General features: G+C 36.3%; 1 protein-coding gene across 2 annotated transcripts; it reads right to left on the minus strand.

The window, feature by feature from the left end:
• Nucleotides 1-428: 428 nt before the first annotated feature.
• On the minus strand, nt 429-11226 carry eif3eb (eukaryotic translation initiation factor 3, subunit E, b). Of its 2 annotated transcripts, XM_016563642.1 has the most exons (13): nt 11098-11226; nt 10401-10518; nt 10134-10251; nt 9964-10006; nt 9715-9819; nt 8366-8491; nt 7831-7955; nt 6528-6654; nt 5677-5778; nt 4046-4155; nt 3198-3300; nt 1311-1445; nt 429-893 (listed from the first exon to the last, which is right to left on the minus strand). In XM_016563642.1, exons 1-13 carry the CDS (start codon nt 11185-11187, stop codon nt 855-857), a joined length of 1341 nt encoding a protein of 446 aa, XP_016419128.1. In that variant the 5' UTR covers nt 11188-11226; the 3' UTR covers nt 429-854. The 2 variants fall into 2 exon arrangements, with proteins under 2 accessions (XP_016419128.1, XP_016419129.1); XM_016563643.1 differs by lacking the exon at nt 8366-8491.
• Nucleotides 11227-12362: the final 1136 nt, after the last annotated feature.

The following is a 12362-nucleotide window of genomic DNA, read 5'->3' on the forward strand; positions in this document are numbered from 1 at the left end:
AATTAAAATGTAAAATATATTAAAATAGAAAACAGTTGTTTTAAATTGTAGTATTTCACAATATTGCTGATTTCACTTGGTGAGCATAAGAGATTTCTTTAAAAACATTTTTTAAAATCTTACTGACCCCAAACTTTTAGCAACAGAAATCAGACAGATCTCTTTCATGCCTGAAACTAACTTATAAAATTCTCTAATATTTCCAAGACCGTAGGACCCTGTTGATAGAGTGACAAATAAAAAGCATGAGTGTTAAGAGTGAAGTGTGAAGAGTGAATTAATAAAATAGAAAGACTGTTAAAATACATGCTCATCAGTTATCTATTAAAAATGTTTCTGCGAGTTTAAGTGGTCTCACATGACAAACATCGGCTTAAAAGTACAATAAATGAACAATGTCCTTAAAGATGAAACAACAGTAGAACTGTTTTGGAAACAATCCTTATTATTTGACACCAAAATAACACACTTCACCTTTAACCATTAAAGATTTCCAGAAGTATGTTGCACGATCTTTAAAAATGTGTTCAGAAACACATTTCCACTGTTAATTGTTGTGTTATGATGTTCAAAACAATGACTCGCATAAGAGAAAAGAAAAATGTCCTTTGAGATGACACAGAACTGGAACAATGAATAAAATCTTGCCTGGTAAATTCCTTCCTTCATACAGAATACATCAAATTTACGGCAGCATCCCAGAACTCCGCAGCTCTTGTCATGCGGGAAATGTCTGCATCAGTCTTTTGTAAAATGATCCTAATATAAAACATGGCTAAATAAAAGATAGTTAGTTAAATACTAAGATGAGGTTGAGAAGTAAGATGATCCGCTGTTTGCCTTGTGTTTCCAGTCTAATAGAAGCCAGTGTCTTGAGCCGCCCAGTTCGGTGTCTAGAAGGAAATGGAAGCTCATTAAAGATGCAGCATATAGAACAGAGGTTTGCTCGAAACTATTTCTTCTATTAAATGTTTGACAAATATTTTAAAATGGTCAAAATGTTCTGACTCATGCAATGTCTTCAAAGTGAGTATCAAGCAAAATACAGGACAAGATATATGAGGTGAATTACTTCACTGACATAAAATCCAGTTATTCAGACTTTACGCTGAGTCTGGGCTTTGTGCAAGATATTTTGGGGAACTGTACGCCGACTAATGCTGGCTAATGTTCAATTAAGGAAGAATGCTTCAACGCTCAAAAGCAAGTTTCCCAGCACACTCATTTCTTGACGGTAATGATTCCAATGAGGCTCGGCTGAAGGAAAAACTCATTAGTTCAGTCTGAATTGTTTGCTTTGAGTCCGGTACCTCATTCCTGCTGCTGTGGCTGAGCTTCTTCTCGATGTTCATGGCCAGCATCTGACTACGGAACGACAGGCTCTTGGTCTTCTCGATCACCTGCTGATACGGCGACACGGCGTTGTTGCCCATCACCACGTGACCCTGAGTAGAAAACACTCATCAGGGAGGAGCAGCCAACCATTTAAGACTTTAAAAGAACACTAGTATAAATTATCAAAGAACTTTTCCAAGTATTACAATGAAATAGTAAAGGCTTTAGAGGATTTAGTGGTTCAGCATCACTTTGTTTTTATAATGACTTGCAAAACTTTAGACAACCATTTTTTTAATGAATTACAGTTCCCATACAAGCTTATGATAATATCTTAGGCAATATTCTTTAACAAACACACAAACAAAAGGCAAGAAAACTAAAACTGACTTGTCCCTTTAAATCCCACAGTTATAGAAAGAGATCAACCAGAAAAAAGTTTGTGTTTTTTTATTTGGTAACACCTCACAAGAAGATTTTATATGTTAATTTTATTAATTCAACAGCTTAAGTGAAATATGTAATATTTTTACAGCATTAATTAATCTTAATTTCCTCTAATAGATTTTTAACATTTCAGTATAAATTAACATTATTGTATTATGAACTAACATGAATTAGCAATGAAAAATAAAATATTTACATATTAACATTAACCTAGATTAATAAAAGATGTGAAAAGAAAAAACAAAAACCAAATTAATAATGAATTCAACTTTATTGTAAAGTGCTACCATGCTTTTTATATCATTGACTTTTGCAATATGGGAAAGAGCAGCATGGACATTCTGCTAAACATATCCTTTTGTGCTCCACAGAAAGAAAAAAGGGTAACACTTCGGTCCCATTCAGTAATGCATTAACCAGCTATGAATCTTCCAACTAACTATACAAACTCTCAATGAGCAATATAGTTTTACAACATTTATTTATCTGTATTAATGTTATTTATTAATACAGATATTCATTCTCCATTTATGTTAGTTCACAGTGCATTAACTAGTGTTAACTTCTAATTTTAAAACATTAGTAAATGTTAAGATTAATATTAATCAATAAATGCTGTAGAGGTATCGTTTATTGTTATTTCATGTTAACCCACCCAGAGTCCCCTAGCAACCGCATAGCAACACCTTATCAACCACCCGAGTACCTTAGCAACCGCATAGCAACACCCTAGCAACCACCCACAATACCCTAGCAACACCTTAGCAACCACCCTGAGTAGCCTAGCAACCGCATTGCAACACCTTAGCAACCACCCCGAGTACCTTAGCAACCGCATAGCAACACCCTAGCAACCACCCCAGGTACCCTAGCAACCGCATATCAACACCCAAGCAACTCTATCCATCCATTTGATAGATTGTACGGTCTTCAAAACTTTAAAACTTTAAACTTTAAAACTACTTTAAACTTCAAATTTTTTAAAACTGAAAACCTTCAAACTTCAAGCTTTTAAAACTACTTCAAACTTTCTGGCTAGGCTTTTTCAAGTCAACTTAAAGTTTGTCTACGAACTTTACTCATCTAGTTAACTAATATTATCAATCGGAACCCTACTGTAAAGTGTTACCAAGAAAATCAAAGGTTTGAAACAACATGAGAGCAAGTCATTTTTGGGTGAATTACAGTATCACTTTAAGGGGTTATATTCAGCTTGTGAATCTGAAAGAGAAATACATTTCAAAAGTAAAACTTATAATTTCATAAAATAATAAAATTGTTCTAGGCTATGTGCAGCTTAGTTAAACAAAATACAAACAAACAGCCCGCTTTCACTGTCGGAGGGAGTCTAGTGTGTCTCAATCTAATGGGCTTTGTGTTTTGGGCATGTGTTCTGCACCCCAGAGCTCGCTCACCAGTTTGGAGTCAATTTTGGCATCCAGTCTGGCATTGCGGATCAGGTTTACGATCCATCTCTCGGCCTCCTCGGGGGTCATATTCAGCTTATCTGCCAACATGCTGCCCAGAGACAGGAAGAGTGATGGGTGAGAGGGAGAAAATGAGAAATACAGAGATTGCCTGAGGTCAACAACAAGCTGTAGCTCTAGTCTTCAAACAAGAGTTCGAACAGTCTCAACAAAAATCAATTGTTGTGATAAACACAAGCTGATGACGAATTAAGTCGCACCACCGCCTCTACGATTAAATGTGAAAAAACAGGTTTCCTGGCACAAACAGTGGTGTTCAAAGAAAATGTTTACAAACATCAAAATAACGTCTGTAACAGGGTTATAACAGTTAACTAAAACCATAAAACACTTTTTTTAGTTGAAATGTTAACTGAAATAAAAATATTAACTTGTTTTCTCAGCTCGTTGCCAAGGAAAGACTTCGCATTTATTTAGTTTAACTTGATGTTCTAAAATAACTACATCCAGATTAAAAATTATATATTAAATAAAAATCTGTATAACAAATAAAAATGTAAATGAAAACAAGATAAAAACTAAAACTAAACTATCAATAAAAACAAAATAACACTTCTCTAAACACAGTTGTACTCGCATCTATCGCAATCTTGATTTCCTTCAAGCTGGTTCTTTAGAATACTATTGTGACGTCGCTCAGCTTTTGTCAGATTTGGCTGGAATCCATTGATCCTGGCAGCGTGTTGAATCATCGCAGCGTGGTACGATCTTTTTACAGAGCTAAGAGGATTAGCGCGCACTAGTCTATCAGGATTCCTCCTGGGAGGTGGCGCTACCTGATGCTGATGCACTGATGGATCCGGCAGAACGTCTCGAAGATGAACAGCCGTGCATTTTCAATGAAATCCTCCAAGCAGGCCACCAAGAAGAAATCGTTCACCAGAACCTTGAAAAGAATAAAATCCATTCAAATGATCTGCTTTGAAAGTTGTGTAAGTGTTATTGATGGTCCACTGAAGGGCCTCAAGACTGAATTTTGTACTTTTAAACAGTCTGTTTAAAATGAACTTGTTTTTCTATTTTAAAAAAAGTAGGCTACTACTGGTCGGTGCTGATAGCCTTGTGGGCAGTGCGCCAACATACAGCGCCGTTGCGCTACGGGTGTCCTGAGTTCGAATCCTGCTTTGATGACCTTTCCCAATCCCCCACCCCCTCTCTCTCTCTCACTTCACTTCCTGTAAACTCTGTCCTATGCTAATAAAATAATCTAAAAAAATCTAAAAAAAAAAAAAAAAAAGAACTACTGGTATTTAAGAACAATAATAAAAAAAGTTTAAAAAAGCATTTATTTAAAACTGAATTTTTTGTGATAAAGTCTTTTAAAGTGTCAATTTTGAACCATTTAAATTATTTATTTTTTAAAATCTTACTGATCCTACACTTCTGAACGGTTGTATATTTATATAAGAGCCGTTTCCTCCGAGGAGGCAAGGGAGGCAGTGCCTCCTCAAAATACTGGATGAGAAAAAAAACTCATTGTACAAAAATAAAACAACGTCAATATTACAAAATATAACATTAATAAGTGTAGAAATTGTTATTCTGAAGAAACATTGTTCAACAGCGACACCAGCAAATAAAGTTACAGAGTGCATCTCTTTCGCCTCCCCTGAGCCCATTGAGTTTTAACAGACCCTCTAGTGTGCTGAGTTTGGAGGGGGGTAATTAAGAATGAATGGGAAGAAGTCACGTGAGAGGAGGCAATGCCTCCATCGCAATATGATGGGAGCGCTTGTTGGCGTTTATGGGAAGACTAATTTAAAGAAAAGGAAGTAAGCGACTCAAAGCAACACGTCAACATAAGAATTAAAATGGCACAGAAAACATGATCTGTAGGGAGTTTTTAGTGAGTAATCAGCTTGAAATTTAAGGTAAATTTGATGACTGAGGATCCGAAAAATGTAAAAATAGTTAAATGTTAACTATTAAAAAGAACAGAATTTACCCCCAATAGGTTTATTTCTTTAATAAAAAATGTAATTTAAATGTAAAAAATCCCTTCACTGCAGCTGAACCTCGATCAGCTTTTACAGACACAAATCCTTCAGGCATAAACTGAAACGGTGGTGAAAAGGCAGGGGAGATTATTTTCACAGGTCTGAATGCTGAACGCTCCCTCTAGCCCAACTAGGCCACGTCTAAGAGAGGAGCTGCCTCATAGCTGTAGGTCTGAAAACTGACAGCAGAAATGTCTTGAAAAGCCTAGTGGGAAACAGCAGTAAATTACAGTAGACAGGGATTTTCAGTGGATGAATGGACCTATGGCTCCAAGCAAACGCATGAGAGCTCCTATCGATGCTCGTCTCCAACCAATTCAAACAGAGGGAAGCAGTGTACTGAGGGAATCACAGGAATGACAGCCCTGGTAGCTGCATTACACACACACACAGCGGGTGGTGAACCTTACCGACTCACACTCCCTTAATTTTTTCTGAGCACTGTCGAAATCAAAGTTAACGTAGAGACACTCCACAAACTCTGTGATGGGATCCTTGTACGTGTACGACTCCTGTTGAGAGAGCAAAAGCAGAGAGGAACATTAATCTCGTGCTAATTTGACAGCAAGTGCCAAAGACACGGGTATAAAATGTGGCGGTGCCCCAAGAAGCACTTTAAAACAGACGCTAATTCACCAGCTCTGAATCAATACTTAAAAGGAAGCACATCTAGTATGAACGTAATGGAATGCAACAACGCTTGTTGAGCTAGAAACCTCAATGAAGAATCTGTGAGCTCATTCATCAGAACCACAAAGAGGACAATCTTCACAACAACCCACACTGAAATAAACTCTCTCGGCTCAGATGCGCCTTTCATAAAATCACTGCAGTTTTGTTCATAATAGCATACGTTATTAAAGGATTCTTAACTAGCTGGTTTATCTACATCTTCTCTTCAGGATTTATTTTAGCTTTAATATTGAAAGCAACGTGTTAATGTTGAATTTGATGTAGATTAATTTACAGTTACCATAACATTTATTATTAGTATGATGTTACTTCTATAGTTCAGTTTTAACATTAAAATCTGCAAGCATCATGCACTGGTGTAGTCTAGGCAATTTGACAATCAATCAATGCAGTAAAATCTACATTGAAGAAAGAACCATTTGTGAGATTACATTATCCATTTTGTTCATATGGCTAACAAACATGTCTTTCTGGTGTTTGGCTGACATGACCCTAAACCAGAGTAATTATACTCCCACTTCATTTAGGCAATCCGCTGTCTAGTTAAATCTGCAGAGATCATGCTGACCTGTTGAATGACCTTGACCAGGTCTTTGAGGACCTGTCTGCGCTTTCTCACGTCTTTGTTGGTGATTACGGCCGTGGTCAGGTAACGCAGAATGTGAGGGCACATGGTCTGGATTGCGTTCAGATACCTGAGAAACAGACAACAACCATCATTTATACAAAATACTTTATAAACTACCATTCATAAATGAATCCTGAAAAAAATGTATTATGGTTTCCACAAAAGCATTAAGCAGCAAAAACTGTAAAAATGTTTCTTGAGCAGAAAATCAGCATATTAGAATGATTTCTGAAGGATCATGTGACAGAAAAATGGAATAATGGCTGCTGAAAATTCAGTGTTGCCATCACAGAAATAAATTAAAATTAGGGCTGTCAACGTTAACGCGTTAACACATGCGATTCAATTTACAATCCTTAACGCAAAAAATAATAATTTAACGCAAAACTACTGAAGCACAATTTCTATTCTAAGCCTTTAACCCAATTTTGCTTCTCTGCTTGCGGTCAGAAATCGCGATCACAGAAAAAGGGTGTGATTAATTTATCTATTGACAGCCCTAATTAAAATGTAAAATATATTCAAATATAAAACAGTTATTTAAATTCACAATATTAGTTTTTACTGTATTTTTGATTAAATAAATGCAGCATTGCCGAGCATAAGAGACATCTTTCCGAAAACATTTAAAAATCTCTCCGACCCCAAACTAGTGTATTTTTGTTCGTATTTATATTTTATAATACCTGAAAAATAATCTATAATATTTTGTAACAATTGAAACAATATTGAATCTAAATCAGATTAAGAATTGAGAAACTGAACCAAATCGATTCAGGAAACCAGTATTGATATCTTGCCTTAAAAATGTATCAAAAAGCAAATTAACAATTAAAAACCAGAGTTGAAAAAAAAAAGCAGTTGACATTTCGTCAACAAAATCTGCTTTGATTGGTTCCAGATTTAATATTATATCACAATGGTCCTTTAAACACTCAACACAGACTGTGTCATCTTCAAAGTGCTCAGACCGAGCGGCGCTCATTATATGGTCACGCAAACATGCACTGTTCCCCCTAAAAATATTTAACGCTTTCAAGAGCGAATCTCATTAACTGCGAATTTTCCAGCTACCCTCTCTGAAGTAATTGTTGCAAACACAACTCGCACTTCCTGGCAAGTCCCTTAAGCAAGTGACATAAATGTTATGCAAATGTAGTTTGTTGCACTTCTACATTCTTTAATGAGCAATTTGAGAGCGCTTGTTTTAGCGGAAGAGGGAATTTCTGTAAATCGCACTCACTGGGGCTGATAGAGGAACAGCTCGATGATGTTGTCTCTGCCTTTGGGGTGGTTAAAGAAGACAAACAAAGACCAGTGTATGAGCCACATCCTCTGCTGCAGCGACTGAAGAGGAGAACTCACCGACTGAACCGAGGCAGGAAAGAAAAACATGGTTTAATTAAAAATATGTCAACACTGCTTCAGTCTTATGTCACATTGTTGAGGCTACATTACAAGCACGGACTAGCAAAGCAAACGAGGCTGCAGTAAGCCCACACGCATCCATCTTTAACCTCACCGCAAATAAAAATGCCAAGCGTTTACTTCTCAGAGCTGATGCAATGTAAATGTCATCCCGGTCAATTTTGTGTGTATAGTTGATTTAATGCCTGACGTCTGCTAAAGGACTGTTATATCTGAGCTCAAAGGAACATGGGTGATCCAGCAAATTAACCAGTGGGAAGGATATTGGATTTCTTCAGTGGATGAAATACAGCCGCAAAGCTTCTATTATACAGGGAGACAGAGGTTTAAAGGATGCCAGACAGACATACGTTGTTGTCAATGGTCTCTCGTAAGCGCGTCAGGTCCTCCATGGCCGCCTCCCAGTTCTGCATGAGAATCTCGGATGCCAGTTTGCCCCAGAGAGAGCTCAGAGCATTCCTGTCCGTGGAGGGAACCTGGTCATGACAGACACATTTTGTCAGTATCAATTTGACATCTTTTCAATTTGAAATCTCACTGGTACAAAATCCCACTCCCATAGCTATAAATTCTCTGATATACAGTATAGTTGCTTTAACATTGACTAAAAATGAATTGTCATGTCCAACTGTCACAACTCGGTTGTGACACAAGAATAAACCTACAGCTCTGAAGTTATTACTCGTATCTTTAGTTTCACATGATCCTTTAGAAATCATTCTAATATGCTGATTTGGTTGTTTGAGACACTTTTTTCAGGATTTCTTAATTTATTTAAAATTAATAATCAGTGTTAATAATTAATAATCAAATTCAGATCAGTGAAGACGAGGTGCGCCAGGTCTTCCGGAAACAGAAAAGGAAAAAAGCACCAGGCCCAGATTGTTACACACCAGTCTGTCTGAAATCCTGTGCTGACCAGCTGGCCCCCATCTTCACACAGATCTTCAACAGATCACTGGAGCTGTGCGAAGTCCCTTCATGCTTCAAACGCTCCACCATCATCCCCATCCCAAAGAAACCCAAAATTACTGGACTTAATGACTACAGACCTGTGGCTCTAACGTCTGTGGTCATGAAGTCTTTTGAAAAACTGGTGTATGTTTTTTTGTTCTGTCACTGTCATTCTGTTACACTGTGGAAGCTTCTGTCACGAAAACAAATTCCTCGTATGTGTAAACATACCTGGCAATAAAGCTCATTCTGATTCTGATTCTGATTAATCAAATGAATATATCCTTGCTGAATAAAAATATTAATTTCTTGCAAATATTCTTACTGACTCTAAGCTTTTGAACAGTATGTGGTTTAAATGTCACAAAGAATTTGATATTTTTTTAATAAAACTTATTTTATTTTATTTTATTTAATAAAAAGTCGGACATAACCTGGTATAAGCAAAGCTATTTTTGCAATATTTAAAACAGCTCATTTAAAAAGCATAATACTTTGTTTGGGTTAGGGTTATGTTCATTTAATGACCTTTTGAAACATTCAAAGGTACTGTTTCCAGTTGTTTGTTCAGATAAATTACTAAAAACAAAAGCCGTTAAAGCACTCAGGAAAGAAACAAATTAATTTGTTCCTTAATTTCTGCCGAAGGCAGTAATTTCAGAGCCTATTTCACACGTCACAAATTATATAAAAAAGAAAAGGATAAAACACTAGCGGTCTTGTTGACATAAAAAACAACACTTACAAGCACACGGAAGAAGTAAAGATACTCTGCAGCCCCTGAGTAGTTGCCACACTCATACTGGAATTTGGCATAACGGTACAGCGTATCCAAATATTCCTGACGAAACTGAGGGAATAAACAGAGACAGCAAATCATTGCTGGAACGAAATATTCAACAATGCAGTAAGTTGTTAATTAGCTTCCCTGAAAATAACAACGATATAATTGGATTATAATTGGTTATAGTTTGAGTCACGTTGCAAAACTTACACCATGTTTGTCTGCTAAATATTCAAACAGCATCCTCCCATCTCTAAGAAAAAAACAAGTGCATGGTAGTGGTGACCTTACATATGTTATGGTGCTTACATAACAGTCATACAAATCAAACAGAAATTATATTTCAAGAAGCAGTAAACAGTAATATGATTACAGCAGACCTGGTGGACTGCATCTGTCTCTGAGTCTCTGGATCTTCAAACATCTTCACAATAGGCTCAGTTTCAGACTGGAGCTGCTTCAGCTGCGCCACCACTGTGGTTCTTTTCTCCCTTAATGCTGTAGAGTAAAATTTCTACATGTAATATACATGCAGCTTATAGTACTGCACTCTATATGATGTGAAAGTCTTCATTACTGATCTGGATATGCTTTTATTTAACTCTGTACTCGAAGTATATTCCCGGTAGGAAGGAAAAAGCACTTACAATGTGGAATTTCTTTGTCAGAATAGAGGTTCTTATATACATCCATGGCAAAGTCCACCATGTTAGTGTCACTGAGAAGATCCAGCTTCCCTTGGAGAAGTTCTTTGTCATTGTAGATCTGAGAAAACAATAAACAGATTTAACAGCACTATATCAGGTTTTCTGAATATCCTGAAGAGGAATTATGCAGCATAAAAACAAGACTTTATCCAAATGCACTGAAATATTACATTTATATTGTCATTTAAGGTAATGTTACTGTTGTACCAACTGATGCTATCTGATATTAATATAGCTAGTATTTTTACACATAGCACAATAATTAATGACGACAATATTCACGTTAATATTTATGGTATTTACGTGGTACTTAAAGAAAACCATGATATTTTAACACAATAACAGTATGTCCCAGTACCATGGTACTGTAGAAACACAAAGAGAGTTCAGAGCTACAGAATAAGAATTCATGCGTTTAATATAGCTGATCTGTCAGGAATAAAAATAAATACATATTGAATGCAATTATGTCTATAAAGAGGTCATTTCTGTTTAATATCAGATACGAAATCAAATATTTTTCCAGATCAGCTGACTATTCGCCACACGTGGTGCTGCCCATTTAGCGACTACTAACCAAATAAATATAACTGAACAACAAAGTAATACTTTACACTAACTGTAATTTCTATATTACCTCCTTGACAGACAGAAATTCCAGCAGCGGAAAGACCAAATGCCGATCTAAAAAATGCGCGATCTTGGTGGTCAGGTCGTACTCCGCCATTTTAGAAATGAAATGAGCCTTTAAAAATCTTTATTTAAACACCGAAGAGAACAGTGACCTGCTGCACCCCACCAAGCACTGTCAGCCAGTTGCAAAACTGAAATTACTCATACTTTATCAATAGATTGGTACTGGTTATTGTTTCTGTAAATCTCTAACAAATTCGTATGGGCGCTGCTTTCATCTTTGTGGAATTTTAATATCTTGTTTTGACGAAGGTAGGCTATAGAATATACTGTAGGCTATGCTAGTAGCCAACTGAGCCATTCATTTTATTCAGCAAATTATTATAGCCTACATTTGTTTAGTAATTTAAATATGTTTACAAAAGGGTATACCAAATTTAAAGAAATGGTCAACCTCTGACACATACATTTAATTTTCACAATAGCAAGCTTAGCAGGATGCATAACAGGATGGAAATAAAGAGCTAACGTAAGCATTGAGAATTAGCTTAAAGTGAGCAAAAAACAATTTTCCTGCAAGATACTGTAAGCAAAAACTAGATGACCTGTTTTTTCCTTTCCCAAAGGATTGTGGGGGGGCTGCTTGCAGTTTGGCCAGAAGATTTTGTCCTCCAACACTTTCTGTGTGAATATACCACTGACAGAAGATACAGGGTTTGCATGCACTAACATGACAAAATGTGCAACTTCGAATAAATTAAAATGATTTCCATTTGAAGATTGTAAGTGAGTTTAGTGTTTATCCATTATATGTTGAAATGCATTGCAGAAAGGATCCAAAAAGTATGGTTTCCATGGTAAATTTTGCAAAGGTTATGTCAAATCTTGATCCAAAAGTATACCTATTTTAATAAAGGAAGAAACAGATCAAGTGATCTGACTCTCAAGAAGAGAGTGACTCTCCTTATGATGGACATATCATCATTCTCAGTTCATTGGTTAATTTGTCATGGTCCTCGCTCTGTTAAATGCCACAGTACATCTTTTGATGTTTTTATCTAGCATTAAATTAAAATATGGCAAAACTTTAAAGAGCTGATTTCAAAGTCAATGTGTCTGAAGAAACAAAAAGGTTGAGTGAACACATGTAACACTCAATCTAGTGTGGCATATTAAAAAGAATTTCAGACAGGAGGTGATCTAACCAACTCTCTCCAAAGCCACTAGGCTGATGAAAAATATACTCAAGATAAGAGCACATTAATTATA

This window comes from Sinocyclocheilus rhinocerous, unplaced genomic scaffold (assembly GCF_001515625.1).
Source record: "Sinocyclocheilus rhinocerous isolate Xijiao unplaced genomic scaffold, SAMN03320098_v1.1 scaffold499, whole genome shotgun sequence".
Taxonomy (NCBI): domain Eukaryota; kingdom Metazoa; phylum Chordata; class Actinopteri; order Cypriniformes; family Cyprinidae; genus Sinocyclocheilus; species Sinocyclocheilus rhinocerous.